At 41.1% G+C, this 23,402-nt stretch overlaps 1 protein-coding gene across 1 annotated transcript in view; it reads right to left on the reverse strand.

The window, feature by feature from the left end:
- Nucleotides 1-1,812: 1,812 nt before the first annotated feature.
- UGT8 (UDP glycosyltransferase 8) overlaps nucleotides 1,813-23,402 on the reverse strand; it is a 66,499-nt gene continuing 44,909 nt past the window's right edge. The window contains exons 2-5 of the mRNA XM_052642192.1: nucleotides 8,733-8,875; nucleotides 6,614-6,690; nucleotides 3,901-4,120; nucleotides 1,813-2,176 (exon numbers count right to left, since the gene is read on the reverse strand). Of these exons, the coding sequence (XP_052498152.1) occupies nucleotides 1,813-2,176; nucleotides 3,901-4,120; nucleotides 6,614-6,690; nucleotides 8,733-8,875 (804 nt within the window). The remainder of the gene's footprint in view (nucleotides 2,177-3,900; nucleotides 4,121-6,613; nucleotides 6,691-8,732; nucleotides 8,876-23,402) is intronic.

The following is a 23,402-nucleotide window of genomic DNA, read 5'->3' on the forward strand; positions in this document are numbered from 1 at the left end:
TCATACACTCTAGGTCCTGTTGCCATCCCACCACTCATTGCCTGCGTTTTTCTTTCCCTTTAACGGCAATATTACAAGATTGTGAAAAGGTATAACTAATAGGCTTATATATGTAATACCATTTCTTCAAGTATTCAGAGAGCAATATATTTGCCTGCATTGCATACGAGAAAACTACTTGTGACATTATTTCTAAGTACAGGAGAGTGGCTCCTGGTGGGAGTTGATGAAGTTGTATGTCATAGTGTATGACAAGGATTTACAGCATTCCAGAATTTTCACAACTCTTCCCCTGTTAGTGAAAGCCATTAGGTAAATGCTGTAGTTTTCTCCTTTCAGCCGTCAGACAGAAGATTTCAAACTACAAATAAATAAAGCATACACTCAACAAGTGTAGTGCAAATGCTAAGTAAACAGAATGACGTGGAATGAACTCCTAGATGCCAGTGAGTGTGTGGCTCAGCGGGGAGGTCCTGATTTTATGATGTCTATGGCTTGCACCCCATTCTCAGATGAATACTGTCACTGCCCCACGTCAGCCACAACGGATTGAAGAGCCAGAGCAGACTGAAGTGAGGTGAAGGGAGTGACGAGGAAGTGGGAACTCATCTTCACAAACAAGTGGTACAATTTCTCTGTCACTTCTGTATGTCATGGAAAGTTTGATTTGGTAACCAGATCTCAAACCTCTCAGACAAAGCAGGTACCAATATGGAGAAAAGCAAAAGATCCAATGGAAAGAATTAAATGTTGGCACCTACATAAGAGATTGTGTGGCCCAGACACCAAAAAGGGATGAAGAAGGTGGTTTTTCAGTTAAAACTTTGGAAATATCACATCTGAACATTCAAAAATTACATTATAGAAAAGTCATCAAACAATGACCCTGTTTAAAGATGCTATATAAGCAGTAGTCTTCAGTATTTTGAACAAAAATTAGAGCTTTGTTGCTTTGTCTGAATTATATAGTTAAGATAATGTTATTCATTAAAATGAAATAGAAAAAAAAACTATAAAATTCTCCCAGAGGCAAATTATTGGTAGGGGGGGAAATAAAAATAAACTATGACAACCAATTTATACATTTACTTAATTGTACGTTTCCCACCCACCACCCCAAGAAGAATCCAATTGTTAAGAAAACAAAAAAAAAGAAAGAAAGGAAACAAATTAAAAAACCCCAAAGTACAAAAACAGGTGCCATTTATCTTTTGCATTTCCTTCCTCTGCATTCACTTTTGAGGAAAAAAAGTGTTCTTTCGTGGTGCTGTTTCTGAGTTCCCATATATTACGTTCTGGAAGAGAAACATCTGGATCCTAACTGTCTTTCTATTTCATTCTTAGATGTGTTGTACCAGCAACAAATATAACAAGCAGCTGGCTAAAAGTCTCTCATTTAGGAAACATACACACACACACAGACATACACACATACACACACAGACATACACACATACACACACAGACAAACCTTTCTAAGAGAAAATAAACCATTCCTCATCCGGGACACACATATGTCAAGACTTAAAACTGAAGTCTGACACAGTCACTTAATCGATTTAAATAATTAAGGCTTCTAAAAGGTTCAGTGCCAAAACTACCTGTATCAGTATTCGAATAAAATACATTTTTGCATTTTAGGTTTGTGCTTTTTACAGCCATCTTAATTCCACAGAATTTCATTAATAAGATCAGATAAGGGAGTGTTAGAATTGTTTACTGATGTTTTTAATTTAGTAGTTGTTAGACTAACTTGTAGCAATAAAAATTCAGTGACTGAATAGATTTGTTACTACCAGGTGGGCTGTTGGCTCATTTCACCTTCTTTTCGTGTTTAATGTGGCCATTTCTTTTATACTTGCCATTGAGGATTCCATTATGGTAATGTCCATTCACTGTGCTATGCTTATTGCTTGACCACAGACTTTTGATTCTTCTGCAGATAAATTTTGTCACCCATGACAAGAGGAAGTAAACCAAGGCAGCACCAAGCAAAAGCACGAAGACAATATCCAGTAAAAAATACTGATAGAAAGAGATCTGATGGACGGCGGCACGTAGGTGATGAGCTCCATCGTGACGGAGGACGTAATCGATCCAATAGACAGTCCGGTTGACGGGGTGACCAGGTTGATCCTTGTGGATTTCTGAAAGCTTCTGAGCCCTCTGACGGTAGCTATGGAGTAGAGGCAAGACACACATGTCATTTTCTGTAAGAACATAATATTCTGAAAAACACTATACTTTTAAAGCCTTGATGTACTCCAATACTTTGGCCACCTGATGCAAAGAACGGACTCATTGGAAAAGACCCTGATGTTGGGCAAAAGTGAAGGCAGGAGGAGAAGGGGATGCAGAGGATGAGATGGCTGGATGGCATCACCAACGTGATGAACATGAGTTTGAGCAAGCTCCGGGAGTTGGTGATGGGCAGGGAAGCCTGGTGTGCTGCAGCCCATGAGGTCACAAAGAGTTGGACACGACTGAGCGACTGAACTGAACTGATACTTTTAAAGGACTTCCCAGATGGTAAGGAATATGCCTGCTAAAGCAGGTAGACGCAAGACACATGGGTTCCATCCCTGGGTCGGGAAGATCCCCTGGAGAAGGAAATGGCAAGCCACTCCAGTATTCTTTTTTATTTCACTCCAGTGTTCTTGCCTGAAGAATACCATGGGCAGAGGAGCTGGGTGGGCTAAGTCCACGGGGTTGCAAAGAGTTGGACATGACTGAGCATCTGAGCACAGTTTTAAAAGGAAAGCTATAGAACACAGACAAAGGGGTCCCCTACTCCAACACCTTGTATGATCAAACATACTGCTCCAAGTGCCAAGAATTACAACCAAGACCGTAGATCCTCTAAGGTGTCAGTGCATAAAGGCTGCCTCCGAGCCCACATATGGCAGCATAAAGAACCCCAGGACACTTGAATCCAGTCTTTTACATAGAAGAAACATTATTTTATACGAAAGTTTTTCTTTATTATGTGTTCTTAGAATAGGGCAATATTTCTCAATCCAGTGTTATGCTATATATCTTGGGTATTAAGAGGAAAGTGAAAGTGAAGTCACTCAGTCGTGTCCGACTCTTTGCGACCCCGTGGACTGTAACTCACCAGGCTCCTCTGTCCATGGGATTCTCCAGGAAAGAATACTGGAGTAGGTTGCCATTTCCAAAGCTCACACATTTCCAGACGTTAATGCCACTTGAAATGCAGGATGAATTAAATGTCACATAAAAATGGGAAAACCTATGCTTTGTTTTAAAACTATGCAGGCCAACTCTCAACTGTTTGAAGCTCAGTTGTGAACTGGGTTAACTCAAGACACATCAAGAATTTAAGGAACAAAATAAGATAAAATATTCTGACCAAGTCATTCACCTGAGTAAATATACCTTGGCATTTCACTGACGCCCAGTGCTAAGGAAACCCAGCACCCGGCAGTATCAAGAGCACCTGTTTTGAAATCAGACAGTCTTGGTTCAAGTCCCTACTCCAAAGCTGTATAACTAGGGGTATATTACTTAAGCTCTCTGAGTTTTAAGTGCCTCATCTCTATAATGGAAATAAGAAAAATGGTGATATAAAGTTTTATGAGCATTAAAATGACATAAAGGACACAAAAATTGACAAACTCTAGGGACCCAAAGGTTCCCATGGTGGTTTCTTCCCCAGTCTGGCAAACTGTGGTGGAATATTATTCGAGGTCATACATGGCTGGCCAAATGATTGCTATTTTTATTTTTCAAATGACAGAAGCATGCACAAAGCATGGCACACAGGAATCTAACGGATATTTCTATATTTAGTTTATTGACGACCTACTGGCAATTATCAGCTATTGACAATATGCTGTGGTAAATACAGTTCGCCTGCTTTAACAGCAGTTGAAACCTTACCTGGGGTTATTGATAACTTTCACTAGTGCTTCATACAGCTCTCCTTCAGTCACTGTCTTCCATTCCAGCAGTATCCCCATGCCTTTTGCCTGTACCCGGGTCATAGTATCATAATGGTCTCCAAAGAGTGGGATTCCCACCACAGGCACACCATGATACATAGTTTCAAAAATACTATTCAAACCACCATGGCTCAGGAAGGCTTTAATATTGGAATGCCCTAAAGAAGGATTTAAAAAGAAAACCACTTAGAATATTGTCTATTATTCTAGAAAGATGTTTTCCAGAAATCTTTAAAGAGTTGACATTATAATAAACATGCATTTCAGATATAAGATTTTTAAAGACATAGTTTCACTGATTCCTACACTGTGCCAATTACAACGTTTATTATAAGCATAATTATCAGATGTGTATATATCAATTAAAAGCCATTTTAAGTAGTTAACATTTATAGTTTTAAGAAGTATATTACAATATCTTCTCCCAAAACACAAATACCAACTGCATTCAAATAGCCAGTAATTAATAAGAGGTCAATGAAAGCAAGGAATAACCAAAAGTAGCAGAGTATAACCACATTCTACTAAATGCAGATATCCACTTCTGGCTACTTCAACATTTATCTATATTAAAGTCAAACATACTCTGTAAAAAAAGAAAGTTAAAGTGTGAGGCTGGACTCCAGATGTCCAAGAAATGTTTCTGTGCTTATCCAAGGAGGAACACTGCACAGTGCTCAGTATTCACAACATTCAAGTCATGTCTGCAGCATCTGTGCTTCTCAATCTTAGGGTCCATTTCTACATTTTACGAATAAAAACAAGCAGGGACAGATAAATACAAAAATTAGTTCTAAGAGATAGGGCATCATGTAACATCTGGTTGTCATGGAGATAAAAGAGATAATTTATCAAAGTTAGTGATATTTCAAACTCTACATCTCCTTGTGAGCAGAGAGACTTGCATAAAAACATGTAAGACAAAAAAACACGGCACTTGAGATGGGTATTAGATGGCCAGAAAGAAATTACAGCTTGCAAAAACACGAGCATTTAAAATAAACACATGTCACGTATGAACCTAGGTCTCAGTGGGGCTCCAGGACCCTCCACCCCCAACATCCAGCAGGCTGCTCACTCAGTGTCTCTTGCCCTGACCCACAAGGGGCTTCTCAACTCAGCCCAACTAAGGACTCTGCCCTCGCAGTGCATTTCAAACTTTCTTTTCAGCAGTAGAACTCTTTTTCTTCGAGTGAAACCGGACCACCAGCAAGGCCAGCTGTGAAAAAGTAAAGAGAACTGGTGTGTGGAGACCAAGGGGAATGCACTGAGAGAGGAAGGAACACTGATTTGGTTCCTGCTTCTGTCCTGGAGGAATCTTCTGAACAAAGTTAGAAACCAACAGGATCCACAGAGGTCATGGCTGGAGTTGAAAAGGATGCTAATCTCAGCAAAGGCGGAGAGCTGAGATTCTGAGGAACCTGGAGGAGCTGCAGAATTGGGAGGCCCTCTGGGAGCAGCTACACCCCGCTGTATAGCCTCAGAGACAAATGGCTTGAAACCAATTCCAACGATCCCAGACAGCAGTCTGCTGCTGCAGTGAGATGGCTGAGGGCCAAGACGCGGAGGCATTTAAATTTCTTGCTTCCTTCCTACTTTCTACAGCATCTGACATCATAACAATAAAGATAAGAAACAGAAAAAAATGCAAATATCAAAAAAGGTAAATTGTCTTTTTTCCCATCATTTTTATAATTATAGAATAATATTTATAATAAACTAGATGAAAAGGAATTATTTATATTTACTGTTTTATAGTTACAAAATTCAATTTGCAGGGTTTTAGAGGGTCCATTTAGCTTCTAAAAGATACTCTCTAAAAGTCTATTTTTAAGAATATAACTTTCACCTACTTTCACATAATCTGTTAAGATTAGTACTATTGAACAAATAAATGAGTTGATATTGCCAAAATCAATAACATTTTTATAATTTCCTTAGGAAGTAATATCTTAAAGGATAACATGGCATTATGTTTTCCTAGAGATTTAATGAATAAAGCAACTTACATTTTACTATCTCTGCTTATCAAAGAGAATTAAATTATTTATATTCAAATCTTGAGATATGCATATAATTGGCATTTTAATTTTGAGTTGAGGATCAGAACCCCAATAAATAAATAAATCAAAAGAAATAAAGTGTTCAAAATTGCCCAGTGATTTGGGGGTAAATTTAGTCAGACAATTCAAATAAAGTTGAAATAAACTGACTGTTTTTTGGCTTTCTGCTTGACTGTGGTTTCAAACAAACGAGTAACATCAACTTTCTCTGGTTTGTTAGATACAGCTATAGTAAAAGTATAATACAAATCTAAATTTTCACTGTTTTTAATCTGACTACTTTTAGCTGATCAGTCTAATGAGATATAGCTTTACTCCTACTAGTTTATGCAGTGTTAAGTATATTTTTCAGAAAATCAAAATTTGTGACTGGTCTGAAATTTATAGGCCTAAATGATTACACTTTAAAATGATTTGCCAATAACTGAAGATCTGACTTGTTGGTCCGAAATCTAGGACTTAGCACTGAAGATAACGTAATGATTCTATTATAAACCACACGTATACTATATAAGCCACTCAGGTGTAAAATTCACATTTACACAATTAAAATCAAGCCAAGTAGGCACCCATGGGTCACTGACTTACCAAGCAGGTCATTTTGCGGTAACCATTCTATGAGCCTGGTGTTGTTCCCCAGATTCTTTGGTTTGGTTCCAGAAAATCTGAAATGTACACCAGAAAATGAATCAAACTTGACTCTTGGTATGAACTGTCTGGTCAAACTTTTAGGTTTAAAATAAATGTTACATGACCTTTTGTTGATATTCAACAACAAAAATTTTAGTTACTTTTTCACATTTTCATTGATTGAGGGACAAATATGAAACATTCTGGATTATCTTGAGATCCATGTTCCTTCAGCAATTCTCACAGAGCTGGGGAAAATAGCAACCATATGAACCTCTGCTAGAAAGTCAACTTTCTACCAGCATCTAGAAGGTGAAAGAGGAAGGCAGGGAGGGCCACCACTGGGCAGCCCCCACTTCCCATCTGGACACCCAGAACCCGAGGAAAGGCTCGAGAACTAGGAGAAAGCAGGAAGTATTCTTCTCCAGCTGGGCCCCAGCGATGGTACTGTGGGGTAAGGATGCAGGCTGTTTCCTGCCTTGGTCTTTGAAACACAAACCATAACGTGCTCATCAACTGAGAGGAAGGCAAGCGCCTGAAATGGGCTGATACAAACCGGCCCAGATAACTAACTGAAGGGGCACTTTCTGGGTTAAGCCTGAAACAGGAAACCCAACATCCACTTCATAGCTTAGCCGGGAGAAAAGGAAAAGTGTTAGGCCCTCAGTCGTATCAACTCTTTCTAACCCCATTGATTGTAGCCTCTGTCCATGGGATTCTCCAAGCAAGAACAGTGGAGTGGGTGGCCATGCCCTTCTCCAGGGGATCTTCCTGACCCAGGGATTGAACCCGGGTCTCCCACATTGCAGGCAGATTCTTTCCCATCCGAGCTGCACCAGAAGAAGTGGGAACTAATTCTGCCACAGTCTGTACAAGGGAGAAAACCACATTCCTTACAGCATACTTGTAAAGGCTCGACACTGTGGGGCTGACCTTGTTCACTTCTGTATCCCTAATGCTCAATGGTGGGGGCAGGTACTAAATATATAAGTGCTCAGGGCCAAGTTCAGACACTGGGTTAGAAATTCCAGAGACCGGACTGCCCCGATGGTACAATGGATTAAGAATCCGCTTGCCAATGTCGGGGACATGGGTTCAATCCCTGGTCCGGGAAGACTCTACATGCCGCGGAGCAACTAAGCCCGTTCACCACAACTGCCACAATGAGAAGCCCGAACACCACAACCAAGAGTTGCCCCCGCTCGCTGCAACTAGAGAGTGCCGGAGAGCAGCAGTGAAGACCCAGAGAAACCAAAAATAAAAATAGGTAAGTAATTAAAAAAAAAAAATTCCAGAGACAGACACGTGTTGGCCATGCCTCCCAAAAGAAGTGGGGTCTGTTTGGACCAGCACTAACTGGCAAGTCACTGTGTTTTTAAAGGCCTGGTCTCTTGGATGAAAGGAATCAAAAGCATTTATAAACAAAGTGGGAGCCCAAAAGGTCCCATGAAATATTTTACCTATTTAATCATTCCCCTATCAGTTTTTAATCTCATTCCAACACTGATTTGAAGGAGTATACAGAAATGGCTTCTCTGGTGGCTCAGACAGTAAAGAATCTGCCTGCAATGCAGGAGACCTGGGTTTGATCCCTGGGTCAGGAAGATCCTCTGAAGAAAAGAATGGCAACCCACTCCACTATTCTTGTCTGGACAATCCCATAGACAGGGGAGCCTTGTGGGCTGCAGTCTATGGGGGTGCAAACAAAATGACAGTATTATATAAATTATATATATTAAAATTTAATACATATTAAAGAGTACTATATAAATTGTTTTATTTATATTAGAAATATATAAACTTATATAAATTATAATTATATAATTTATATTTAATATTATATATTAATAATATATAAATTGATGTGTTATTTATATACTAAACAGTATTATATAAATTATAGAGTATTATATAAATTCATCCCTAGATTTCAACACACTAAGAAACAAAATGAAAAGTCAGGGCATCCTGCTAATGCTGCCAAGGTATCAGTGTGTTGTGGTTATTTACACCTGCGGACTAAGCAAGAGGATACGGAAAATCAGTGGTGAAGAAACAATCTATATTATTCCTTTACCTCCAAATCACTTTCTGGGGCAATCTCCCCAGAGCGCCGGCCAGTTTGGTAGCAATGTCTTCTGACAGATACTTGACGCCAGCTCCAAAAGACACCAGGACAAAGCCATGCTCGTGAGCACCACTGACCCACCTTTGGAGGTCCTGCAATTCAAAACACGGCAGTTAATTTCATGACGGAGTAATATAGCTTATCATCAGTGTCATCACAGCTCTGTTTTTAAAAAGCACTCTGATAATTTTCTTAAACAATTAGAACCTGAAGAGGATATATTTTCCTTTAAATGCTTTTCTTTCAAATATTTCACCTGCTGATGCTAACTAAAATAAGGAGAACAGATAGTTAATTCGGTAAGATTAATAAACAACAACAAAATATCAGTAATTAATGGCCTAAGACCTCAGACAGAAGTAAAAAAAAATTGAAATTTATGTTTAAAACATGGCTAGAGATAAATCTGTATGAGGATATACCTAAAAGATTAGACATATGACAAAAATAAAAACTACTACCGCAACACCCACCCAGGGAGAAGCTCCAGTACTCTGGCCACCTGATGCAAAGAGCTGACTCAATGGAAAAGATGCTGATGCTGGGTAAGATTGAAGGCAGGAGGAGAAGGGGATGACAGAGGATGAGCTGGGTAGATGGCATCACCAACTCGATGGACATGAGTCTGAGCAAGCTCCAGGAGTTGGTGACAGACAGGGAAACCTGGCGTGCTGCAGTCCATGGGGTTGCAAAGAGTCAGACACAACTGAGCAACTGAACTGAATTAATCTGAACTGAGGCTGATTTTATCTTGGTCTAAGCATTTCTGAAAAGCATACTGTATTATATGACTGAGAAAGAGAAGGAATTAGCTGATAGGGGCACAGAAGCATAGGCCTAACAACTTTTACTGTTTCTCTAATTATTTCTTCAACTTCCACTCACACAGAACAGAAATCATACGTACTGTATAGAGAGGCATCCCAGGGTTCTGGAAATCTCCGAGCAGAAGCTTTCCCTCGTTGTGTGGAAAAACACTAAATTCTCAGACATGTCCATCTACAGCTAATAGATACAGGGCCATAGCAAATCTGATATTAACTAAGGAAACTGCCAAACTGCAGGAATTACTCCTTCCATAGGAAGACACATTAACACCCTTCTGCCAGCATCACTGACTTGTGCTAAAGCTGAAAGCAGTTTGTTTTAAGGAACACGACCCTGGCAGCATTTTATTCCGTAAGCACCAGCTTGTTTTCAGGGTAACTCATCCCTCTGACTAAGTCTTTTGTCAAAGTCACTGAGCTTCAGTTTCCCATATGAGAATTCATAAAGCCACAGTGCTTTGAAGAACACGTAATTCTACTGTAAGGAAAACAAATATACTGTCCACTGGCAATACCTATGCCCTATTACAGTCATGGAAACAGGGGACAGTCCCACACTGTAGTCACAACAGGCAGAGTGAGCTGTCTCAGTTAGGGCTTGCAGACCTGGGAGGTCTCTGGTTCAGGATGAAGAAGTTATTGAGATGACTGTGTTGTCTGTGTTTTTCATGGCACACCACTTTCTGGCATAACTGAGCTGCAGCTGAGAGGTAAGAAGTACAGTATGAAGTGCCATCACAACGGCATCACCATGTAGCTGAATATGAATATGAAGTATTTATATGGAATGTTTGGCCTCTTTATGTCTTGATTTTCTCTGCTGTCTTTCCCGCCTCTCACTTAATGAGATCTGTGTTAACTGGCTCTATTACACTTTTTCTTAGCAGGGAAGAGAGGAATACATTTTATGCCCCAAATAAATTAGTGAATAGTGTCATTATATGACCAAGAATGAAGATGGAAAGGAAGTACATCCTTCCAGCTACTGATTGAGTAAAATAGGCTATCATTATTTGGGAGGGAAGAAAATCTTATCAAAATACCTCATTTTCCAGGAAACTCTACTTATTAATGAATATATAAAAGAAACAGAATATATCAACTGTAGATTAATGCTTTTAACTTATATGCTACCACATTTATCAAGAATATCACATGTGCTAAAAATTTAACAGTGAAATATGAAGATTCAAAGTAAGAAACACAACAAACTGATTCAGAATTTTCATTTTATATACAGTCTTAAGCTAGGTGTACTTAGAACAAATATAAACATAGCACAGTAGAATGATCTGAATACATATGGTGGTTTCTCCCTATGGTTTGTCTTCAAAAAATATATCACCAACTATCCAATTCTCTAAAGCCAAAGATTTCAGGGCCCATGCTATTTACAAAATGTTTACATTCAAAAATACTAAACCTTATAGGAAAAATAATGCAAAAAAATAGAGGAGAACAATAGAATGGGGAAGACTAGAGATCTCTTCAAGAAAATTAGACATACCCAGGGAACATTTCATGCAAAGATGGGCAGATACAATTAAGGACAGAAATGGATAGACCCAACAAAAGCAGGAGATATTAAGAAGAGGTGGCAAGAATACACAGAAGAACTATACAAAAAAGATCTTCATGACCCAGATAACCACAACAGTGTGATAACTACGAACAAAGATACTGGAAGTTATGGAATTCCAGTTGAGCTATTTCAAATCCTAAAAGATGATGCTATTAAAGTGCTGCACTCAATAGTTCAGCAACTTTGGAAAACTCAGCAGTGGCCACAGGACTAGAAAAGGTCAGTTTTCATTCCAGTCCCAAAGAAAGGCAATGCCAAAGAATGCTCAAGTGAAGTGAAGTGTTAGTCATTCAGTCATCTCCAACTCTTTGTGACCCCATGTACAGTACCCACCAGGCTCCTCTGTCCATGGAATTCACTCATCTCACACACTAGCAAAGTAATGTTCAAAATTCTCCAAGCCAGGCTTCAACAGTACATGAACTATGAACTTCCAGATATTCACACTGGATTTAGAAAAGCCAGAGGAACCAGAGATCAAATTGCCAATATCTGTTAGATCACAGAAAAAGCAAGAGAGTTACAGAAAAATATCTACTTATCGACTACGCCAAAGCCTTTGACCATAGACCAAACAACAAATTAGTGGATCACAACAGTTTGTGTGAATCACAACAAACTGTGGAAAATTCTTAAAGAGGTGGGACTACCAGAACACCTTACCTATCTCCTGAGAAACCTGTATGCAGGTAAAGAAGCAACAGTTAGAACTGGACATGGAACAACACACTGGTTCCAAATTGGGAAAGGAGTACATCAAGGCTGTATATTGTCACCCTGCTTATTTAACTTATATGCAGAGTACATCATGTGAAATGCCAAACTGGATGAAGCACAACTTGGAATCAAGATTGCCAGGAGAAATATCAAGAACCTCGGATACACAGATGACACCACCCTTATGGCAGAAAGCAAACAGGAACTAAAGAACCTCTTGATGAAAGTGGAAGAGGAGAGTGAAAAAGTTGGCTTAAAACTCAACATTCAGAAAACTAAGATCATGGCATCCAGTCTCATCACTTCGTGGCAAATAGATGGGGAAACAATGGAAACAGTGACAGACTTTATTTTGGGGGACTCCAAAATCACAGCAGATGGTGACTGTAACCATGAAATTAAAAGACGCTTGCTCCTTGAAAGAAAAGCTATGACCAACCTAGACAGCATATTAAAAAGCAGAGATATTAATTTGCCAACAAAGGTCCATCTAGTCCATCTAGGTTTTCCCAGCAGTCATGTATGGATGTGAGAGTTGGACTATAAAGAAAGCTGAGTGTGGAAGAAATGATGCTTTTGAACTGTGGTGTTGGAGAAGACTCTTGAGAGTCCCTTGGACTGCAAGGAGATCCAACCTGTCAATCCTAAAGGAAATGAGTCCTGAATATTCATTGGAAGGACTGATGTTGAAGGTGAAACTCCAATACTTTGGCCACCTGATGCGAAGAACCGACTCATTGGAAAAGACCCTGATGCTGGGAAAGATTGAAGGCAGGAAGAGAAGGGGACGACAGAGGATGAGATGGTTGGATGACATCACCGACTCAATGAACATGAGTTTGAACAATCTCCAGGAGTTCGTGATGGACAGGGAAGCCAGGCATGCTGCCATCCATGGGGTTGCAAAAAAGTTGGACACAACTGAGCAACTAAACTGACGGGAATAACATTATTTAATTTTTGTCTCGTAAGAACTTGGAACGTCTTTAAGTTTCAGCTGACTCTATGGATACATACAGAATTACAGATACTTCTTCAGTTGTTTTCTGCTTTGCTTGATATACAATGAAATCATAAACCTGTTTTTCCAGCTTTTCCTATCACAGTCATTAGCCATAAGCAGAATATATTCAAGTATATTGTCTTTATTGGTATGTAAGGGACTAGAAAAACTTTTATTCATTATGGTTCACTCCCTCCAGGAGAAATACTCAGCATTTTTAGAAGGCAATACCACATTTGGCTTGCGATTTCCAGGTGGCATTAGTGGTACAGAACACTCTCATCAAAACAGGAAACATAAGAGACACAGGTTCAATCCCTGGGTCAGGAGGATCCCCTGGAGGAGGGTGTGGCAACCAATTCCAGTATTCTTGCCTGGAGAATCCCATGGACAGAGGAGCCTGGCCGGCTACAGTCCATGGGATTGCAAAGAGTCAGACCCAACTGAAGCGATTTAGCATGTACATGCACCGCACTTGGCTTAATGTGATTTCCCAACTCTCTGTCCTGAGCTGGAGGCAGAAGAGGAGAGTGAGAGACTGGAGTCGAGAGAGGGAGGGGCAGAGGCCACCTGGCCATGAGGGGACGGAACCCCTCCCCAAGGTCTCCAATCTGCCGCGTACATTCAGAAAAGGTTTGGTGTGACTCATGTCCTACAAGTACACAGAAGCAGCTGGGTTTGGGGTTTGACTGGTTCAGTGACCCTCAGGTAATATAAGGAGATGCAGGAGCTAGACGCCGAGGGGGTCTAGAATTTGCTCAACTCATGGTGAAGACTCTGGAACTGAAACTTCACTGAAAAGTGTGCTTAGGTTGCCAAAGAGCTAGGAGGCCAGGCAGCATCTCAATTCTATGTACACGCACTGTGTCTTCTAGAATTTAAGACTCCACTGGTTATAAAGGGTAAACTGTTTTCATAACAGTTCTTCACAAAACCCTCACCACCCTTCATAACAAATGCATTTAATGTAAAAAAAAAAATCATCCCAATTCCAGAAAGTTACCATTATTAAAATTATAGATACTTTAGAATCCCCCTGCCCTGTGGCAAACACTAACTTAAAAAATTGGACTGGAAAAAAAAACAAAACCCTCAAGATATCAACAAAGATAATACACATTTAAGAGAGTGAACTTACTAATAAAATATATAAGATCCACAGAAAGAAAACAAGAAAACTTTACTGAAGGACAAAAACAAAAATCTATTCAAATGGAGAGATCTAACATGGGCTGGGAAGGAAACATCAATGTTATTAAGATGCCGATTTTTTATAAAATTCAGTTCAATACATCCTCAACCTACATTCTAAAAGGATTGTTACATACCGAACTTAAAAATCTGAGCCTACAATTCATCCAGAAAAGAAAATGTATAAGAAAGGCTAAAAAACTTTTGAAAAAACAAGAGTTTACACTTCAAGATATTAAAATGCACTGTAGAATCTAGCAGCATCACAATGCACGTCTTCAGTATTCAGAGAAGAGAGAGCCATGAGGTGGCAGACAAGATGTGTGGACAGGAAGTCGGCATCTTTATCAGCACAGAAATGAGGTCTCCAGCCACGGGTCCAGAAAAAAAGTGTGAGCTAGATCCTTCCACTAACACAAATCGGAGAAGGATTAAACAGTTAAACTAAATTAAAACAGATGAAGTACTTGAAAACACCCCAAAGATAATTTTATTGCATTTAGGGGGTGGGGGAAGACCTTCCTGAGCCAGTCACATACCCCAGAAGTCATAAAGAAAAGACCGACACATACGATCACAGAATAAACATCTAGAGAAGGGAAGACGTTTTATCAATAAAAAGCAACAGAACCGTAAGTTGATGCAGAGTATTTGTAACACACAAAATAAAGAATACATAGAGCAAAATAATGAGGAAATGGGTAACCCACAAGAACCCACTGTACAGCGCAGGGAACTCTGCCCGTGTTACGGGGCAGCCTGGGGGCAAAAGGACACGTGTATATGTACGGCTGAGCCCCTCTGCTGTACACCTGAAACTATCACAACTTTGTTAACTGGCTATACTTCTAAACAGGATGAAAAATTTAAAAAAAGAAAAAAAAAACTTAAATAATGAGGAACACCCCCCACGCCAAACAGCTTGAGAAAATACCTATTTCACAGAAGAAAAGCAGACGGCATAACACAGAAGCTGTTCAGCCTCAGATGGATCATCGGGGAAACACAAATTCAAATGTCTTCCTCTCTCGTTCTCCAGTATAGTACTCTATCAGATGCTGTCAATGCAGTATCACCTGATTCACTTTAGCTTCAGAACTGAATGTGGCATTTCCCTTGAAGTATTGTTGCTTTATAATTTTCTTTTTTTTTTTTTGGCCAGAAGGATAAATGCCTTTTCCTAAGTGGTCTCTGAGTTTATTCCCAAATTACTTAGCAAACATTTCCCACTTTAAGATTATCTTTTAAACTGTTCTACTTGATTTTATATTGTTTCTTTAATTTTCAACCTTTCCTCATCTAGACATTTTTTTCTTTTTTTGAGGAAAGAATGAAACTGGGATCCATTTAAACCAAATTTCCAGCCTTTTCAACACTCCTAGGTATTTCATCTGGTTCTCATTTATTTGAAATGTCACTCTCTCAGTCAATTTCTAAATTCTATTTTTTCTTTTTTGGCCATGCCTCATGGCTTGTGGGATCTTAGTTCCCTGATCAGGGATTGAACCCACGCTCTCGGCAATGAGAGTGCAAAACCTTAACTACTGGATTGCCAGGGAATTCTCTCTAAATTCTATTCTGTTCCACTGAGCTATCCATTCATTTCTGTGCCTGTGTCAAAGAGCTGTACTTATTGGTACAAAACATTTTAATATTTGCACTGTCTCACTACTTTCCATTTACGGACTTTGCTTTTTTAACACATCAATGAATGTAATGCAGGAGACCCCAGTTCTATTCCTGGGTCAAGAAGATCTGGAGAAGGAATAGGCTTTCCACTCCAGTATTCTTGGGATTCCCTTGTGGCTCACCTGGTAAAGAATCCACCTGCAATGCAGGAGACCTGGGTTTGATCCCTGGGTTGGGAAGATCCCCTGGAGAAGAGAAAGGCTGCTCACTCCAGTGTTCTGGCCTGGACGATTCCATGGACTGTCCCATGGAGTCCAAGGGGTCTCAAAAAGAGTCGGACACGACTGAGCAACTTTCACCATTTATCAGCAGTACCATTTTTTTATGGATGTTATTGGTATTTATGCATATATGCACAGCATAAACACGTCATTTCACATATCATATGAGTTTAGAAATGCATTCGGTCCTCTATACTTGACTGAACAGCACTGCAGCTTCCCAGGTGGCACTAGCGGCAATGAATCCCCCTGCCAACGCAGGAGATGCCGGAGACTCGGGTTTAATCCTTGGGTCAGGAAGATCCCCGGGAGGAAGAAACTGCAACCCACTCCAGTATTCTTGCCTGGAGAACGCATGGATGGAGGAGCCTGGTGGGCTAAGGTCCACAGAGTCACAGGAAGTCGGGCATGACTGAAGCGCCTTAGCAAACACACGACCAGCGCTGCATCTATGCTGCTCCACTAGATGGCAGGGCAGGAGCAGAGCACGGATGTCTGGGCTCTGCAAAGGTTCCCAGACTCTCGGCCATCATCACAGGCCCGAACCCACAGCCTATCTCTATGGTTTTTCCTGCTTATTGTCCAGGGGAATCACTCTGTTTCCACAATGTAAGTAATGGCAAAATCCTCACAAAGTGAAAGTGAAGTCGCTCAGTCGTGTCCGACTCTTTGCGACCCCGTGGACTGTAGCCCACCAGGCTCCTCCATCCATGGGATTCTCCAGGCAAGAATACTGGAGTGGGTAGCCATTTCCTTCTCCAGGGGATCTTCCTGACCCAGGGATCAAACCCAGGTCTCCCGCATTGCAGGCAGACACTTTAACCTCTGAGCCACCAGGGAAGCCTTCACAGTATTAGGTCAAATACTGAGCAGAAAAGAGCAACAACAGTCACAGGTCTCACTATATTACCGTGTGGTGGTTTAGTCACTAAGTCGTGTCCAACTCTCGCGACCCCATGGACTGTAGCCTGCCAGGCTCCTCTGTCCATGGGATGCTCTAGGCAAGAATACTGGAGTGGGTTGCCATTTCCTTCTCCAGCTATATTACCATGAATAATTACATTTCTATGCAATTTAATCAATTTAGATATATACTTATATTTTCCTATAATTATAATATATAACATATTAGCTTTTGAAAAGACAACCTTACAATAAGAATAATCATGTTATCTTCCTGTAGCATTAAATAGGGAAGGTGTCTTAAACTCTTTGTGGAAAAGGGTAGCATAATAGGGAAATATGGATAATATATTTATCATATTCAAGTGCTATATATTAACATATTTGCTTTTTTTTAATAAAAGACCATTACTGCTACGCATGATGTGTTTTCTGGTATGGCCAGATTCCTTTCCCTAGAGTAATTATACACCACGTGCCTTGATTTGGCTGTCAGACGAATAAGGCAACACAAAGTATATTGTCCTCCCCCTCCCCACTTCCCTCGGTGGAGCGCTGGTCAGGACGGGCAGGTACACAGCCTGGCCCTGTGAGACCGCAGATGGGTGTACAAGAGAAGTACCAGCGTTACACTGAGGCAGCAAATGCTCCCAAAGTGTAAAAAGTCCAACAACTTTACGTAATGCCTTGACATGGTGAATGTCGAGAGATGAAGATAGCGGACCAGTGGAACCCTCAAAGAAGGAGCAGAAAGCAGATTCTGAGACTTCTAGAGAAGGCAGTCATTGAGTGACTCCTTTTTTTATACAGTCAGGCCTCCTATCCAAAAACAACGAGAAACTACCTCTTAACTGTACGTATGTAAAACACACCCCAGTTTCAGAAATGTGAAAGTAGATCTTTAAGAGACGGTCACTTCCGAATGAACGGAAGGCCATCCAGTGGAAAGGCGGATGGTGCAGGCCCACCTCTATCCTGTCTCGGCTTCACTGGAGGGATGTGGAGAGGCCCCCTCCTCCCCAGAGAAGTCTGTCACAGTTTCGAGCCTGGGGACAGACGGGGCTGCAGAGGTGAGGACCAGATCTGTCCTGACGGCAGCCTATGACCCAAACCTACTCCCTTCTCCCCACAAAATAGGAGCCTTGAGAGGGGGCCAGCGCAGTGGAGACACCAGAAACACTGCACCCTTTGTCAGCCCCATGCGTTCTGAGGCAAAGAATGCCTGGACTGTGAGAGAATCCCACACAGAGATGGTGACGGGAGAGGAGGGGGGTGGCTGTTGGGACCGCTCTTCTTGTTTCCAACACCAGTATCAATAGCTCTCTTTTCCCATTTTAAAGGGCCTGATACAAAGAATGTTCCGATTTGGTCAGGTGGGCTGCACAGAATTGAAATATTCATTCTGCAAAATCCAGTACAGATAAGATAATACGGAACATTTCTGACATAAAGTGTTTTAGAAACACCATGGGACATCAAACGTGATCTTTGACTACTGCTAAGATAGTTAATCAATACATAGTAAACAAAAAATAACAAAAAAATACCACTGAGAATACAGAAGATACCATTCAAAATGGAAATGCACCAACCATTGCTGTCACGGAGTTAACTGGGAAAGCATTTGGTTTAAACCTCCAGTTCCATGGCTTGCCGTGTAATCTCCGTCAAGGGCTCATTCTCTCTGAGACCCAGCTCTCTCTTCTCTAGAAATTCTGATAATACTCCATAGGGACATTGTAAAGATTAAATGAGATCAAATATATAAAACTGCTTTGTCACATAAAAATTACAGTGTCATTTTCCCAGAGCAGGAAGTCTAGAAAACAGTATACAGATGATGGACTGAAATGATAAGCTACACCGAGGAAAGGAAGAAAAAAAGTCATTTGCATGAACAGATTTTCTCTCAATTATATTACTCTCTTCGTCATGCTTTGTATTCTTCAGAATAAAGCTGATTAATACAAATACATAAACGAGAAATGCCACAAAAATGTTTTATATCTAGTTGTCAGATTTTTCAGAATATTCAAATGATTTCTAAGATGATCCAAAGGGGTTATGTCACAACTAACCTGAAGAATGACCAATGTCAGTGACCAATGTCAAGGTGATGGTTCTATTTAAAAAAAAAAAAAAAACTCTCAGAAGATGCCTTCATTAACACAGTGAACATCCAGGAGAATGAAACAGGTACCTAGAAGGGTGTACTCATTTCCACGGAGATTCTGCAGTATCTTTTTTCTTTCTCATAAGGCTTTTAATTTTTTGCCATTACAGCTACAATGAAAAGAAGTAAGCAAAATTTGAAACCCTGATTTGACTGTGAAGAGAGTTAAGTTTTCAAGGTTCTTAAGACCTTCAAGAAACCTCACACAGTCAGGATGTCCCCAGGAAGCGATTATGGCAAGGGACTCGGGCACTATGGAAAGTACTGCATGTACATTTTACTGAACGTAAAAAGATGAAAATCTCACCCGAAAAAAAAAATCAGTCCCCAAAAATGACATCTAAATCTTTCTTATGTTACCAAAGGAAATTAAGAATGCAGAGGTTTGGGGCAAACGAGAGAGATCTGAGCATGCAGATCTGCAACAGAAAAGGAGGATGGGCATGTGGGGAGGGGGATAAAGACGCAGGAAGAGGAGATACTTCTCCTTGCACATGTGAGTGTCGTGTTCAGATCTGTGATCCTGGAACATTCTTTCCAAAACAATCTGCTGTCAACTAAACATTCACATTTCTGCTGGAAAAAAGGAGTGGGGTGCAAGGCTATGAAATACTTGTTTATTAAATAGCGTCCCAGCAAGTGAGGTGGGTTACAGAGTCTGTTCATGGATTCAGTAAATATTATTGAGGACCTGCTGTGTACCATACCTGGCATTCTTCCAGATATTTGAGACATATCAAAGAATAAATTTATGACCAAAAATTCCTATCTAGAGACTTTACATTCTTAACAACATGGCCATAACCTAACTTTCTACCCTCACCTCCATCAGGCTTCCACACCTCATCTACTCTTCACTCCTCAGATACAGCCTGCCGCGGGGTGCTTGCCACTTCCTCCTAAGCCCACAGGTACCTGTCAAAGTCATGACAAAGGATGGGCTTCCCAGGAGGCACTAGCGGTAAAGAATCCACCTGCCAACGCAGGAGGCGTAGGAGACGTGGGTTCGATCCCTGGGTCGGGAAGATCCCCTGGAGGAGGGCATGGCAGCCCACGCCAGTATGGCAGCCTGGAGAATTGCACGGACAGGAGCCTGCGGGCTGTAGCCCGTGGGGTCACAAAGGTCAGACATGACTGGAGTAACTCTGTGTTCTCTCTTCTGTGAGATGTGCTATCTCCCAGGACACACAGCGCACACCCTGCAGTGTGTGACCTTAGGCACAGGATTTTCTGTCTTCCAGGGCTGTGGGACATAGTAGGTGCTCACTACTTACGTCTTTGAATAAATCAAGAAAGCCAACAGTAACCTACAGCTTCAAAGGATAAACAATAAATAGCTTTATTTTTTTCAGTCAGTAACACTGTCCCTCCCCTAGAATTTGAGCTAACAGAATGTTGGGTATTTTAAAATCAAGTTTAACTACATGTCCTGCCTCAAGAAAATAAAGGTGGGCTTGCCAGCCAGTGTACCTGACTGCCTTCTTTTCTTGGAAAAATAAAGTGAAACTTTCTTTGTGATAATCATAATACTATGCCACAAAGATCATGAGCTCCTTATTGCCAAAATCAGACTTAAATTGAAGAAAGTAGGGAAAACCACTACACCATTCAGATATGACCTAAATCAAATCCTTTATGATTATACAGTGAAAGTGACAAGTAGATTCAAGGGATTAGATCCGATAGACAGAGTGCCTGATGAACTATGGATGGAGGTTCTTGAAATTGTACAGGAGGCAGGGATCATGACCATCCTCAAGAAAAAGAAATGCAAAAAGGAAAAATGGTTGTCTGAGGAGGCCTTACAAATAGCTGTGAAAAGAAGAGAAATGAAAGGCAAAGAAGAAAAGGAAAGATATACCCATTTGAGTGCAGAGTTCCAAACAATAGCAAGGAGAGATAAGAAAGCCTTCCTCAGTGATCAGTGCAAAGAAATAGAGGAAAACAAAAGAATGGGAAAGACTAGAGATCTCTTCAAGAAAATCAGAGATACCAATGGAACATTTCATGCAAAGATGGGCACAATAAAGGACAGAAATGGTATGGACCTAACAGAAGCATAAGATATTAAGAAAAGGTGGCAAAAGTACACAGAAGAACTATACAAAAAAGATCAAAGATCTTCACAACCCAGATAATCACTATGGTGTGATCACTCACCTAGAGCCAGACATCCTGGAATGCGAGGTCAAGTGGGCCTCATGAAACATCACTGTAAATAAAGCTAGTGGAGGTGATGGAATTCCAGTTGAGCTATTTCAAATCCTAAAAGATGATGTTGTCAAAGTGCTGCACTCAATATGCCAGCAAATTTGGAAAACTCAGCAGTGGCCACAGGACTGGAAAAGGTCAGTTTTCATTCCAATCCCAAAGAAAGGCAATGTCAAAGAATACTCAAACTACTCTACAATTACACTGATCTCAAACACTAGCAAAGTAATGCTTAAAATTTCCCAAGCCAGGCTTCAACAGTATGTGAACAGTGAACTTCCAGATGTTCAAGCCGGATTTAGAAAAGGCAGAGGAACCAGAGATCAAACTGCCACTATCTGTTGGATCATCAAACTGCCACTATCTGTTGGATCATCGATAAAGCAAGAAAGTTCCACAAAAACATCCACTTCTGCTTTATCGACTACGCCAAAGCCTTTGTCTGTGTGTATCACAACAAACTGTGGAAAATTTTGAAAGAGATGGGAATATCAGACCACCTGACCGGCCTTTTGAGAAATCTGTATGCAGGTCAGGGAGCAACAGTTAGAACTGGACATGGAACAACAAACTGGTTCCAAATTGGGAAAAGAGTACGTCAAGGCTGTACATTGTCACCCTGCTTATTTAACTTCCATGCAGAGTTTATCATGAGAAACGCTGGGCTGGAAGAAGCACAAGCTGGAATCAAGATTGCTGGGAGAAATATCAAGAACCTCAGATATGCAGATGACACCACCCTTATGGCAGAAAGTGAAGAGGAACTACAAAGCCTCTTGATGAAAGTGAAAGAGGAGAGTGAAAAAGTCATGTATGGATGTAAGAGTTGGGACTATAAAGAAAGCTGAACACCGAAGAATTATGCCTTTCAAATGTGGTGTTGAAGAGGACTCTTGAGAACCCCTTGGATTGCAAGAAGATCCAACCAGTCCATCCTAAAGGAGATTAGTCCTGAATATTCATTGGAAGGACTGATGCTGAAGCTGAAACTCCAATCCTTTGGCCACCTGATGTGAAGAACTGACTCATTGGAAAAGACCCTGATGCTGGGAAAGATTGATGGCAGAAGGAGAAGGGGATGACAGAGGATGCGATGGTTGGATGGCATCACTGACTCAAAGGACATGAGTTTGGGTAAACTCCGGAAGTTCGTGATGGACAGGGAAGCCTGGCGTGCTGCAGACCATGGTGTTGAAAAGATTCAGACACAACTGAGTGACTAACCTGAACTGAGTGATGCCACAAAGACACAAGAAAGGAGGCAAAATTCACGTCTAGTATGAAGGCCAGGAATGCTGGGGTGGGCAGGCTATTCCTTCTCCAGCAGATCTTGCTGACCCACGAATCAAACTGGGGTCTCCTGCATTGCAGGCAGATTCTTCCCAACTGAGCCGTCAGGGAAGCCCCTAGTGTGAGGGCAGAGGAGGGAAATGGCTGTTGTAAAGTGAGGTTCACATAGGAGAGGATTATCCCAGGACATTTTGGAGGAGATGGGAGACAACGGTGAGGAGACTGGGAGGGGATGAGACGAGGGTCTAAGGCTGAGAAGAGGAAGGAGTGGGTGCAGGCGGGTGTTTATTAGAAGGAAAGACTTAGTCAGGGGTTGGGAGAATGTGGGGTTAGCATGATTTTCAAGTTTCTGGCTTGGAATAACTTCCTAATCCACCAAGAGAAGTAACCTATGGAGAGGCAGATCTGGGGGCAAGAAGAAGGGGGAAGAAGAAGAGTTTTTATTTGAACATAATGAATCTGAGATGTCTGTGTAATATACATGTGGAGCTATCTAGAGAGCAGAAGGAAACAGAAAACTGGGGGAAGAAAATGGGGCTGCAGATACAGCTCTGGAGAGCACTTGACTACCTCAGGAGAAACACATCAGCATAACGGACAAGTGGTGACCAGCGGCCTCTTTAAAGAGAATCGAGAGACAGAGAGTCTGAGTCTCGAACACAGAATGAATTAGTTACAGTTCTGCTCAGAGCCCGAGTCAGAATGCGGCCCCCCAGTTCAGTAAGCAGCAGGCACCCCAGCCAGGGAACCCCACAAGAGCGCAGCTGGGCCCTAGAGTCAATCTGGTTCCTTCAGGGAGGGTCCCGAAGCAA

This window comes from Budorcas taxicolor, chromosome 6 (assembly GCF_023091745.1).
Source record: "Budorcas taxicolor isolate Tak-1 chromosome 6, Takin1.1, whole genome shotgun sequence".
Lineage (NCBI taxonomy): Eukaryota > Metazoa > Chordata > Mammalia > Artiodactyla > Bovidae > Budorcas > Budorcas taxicolor.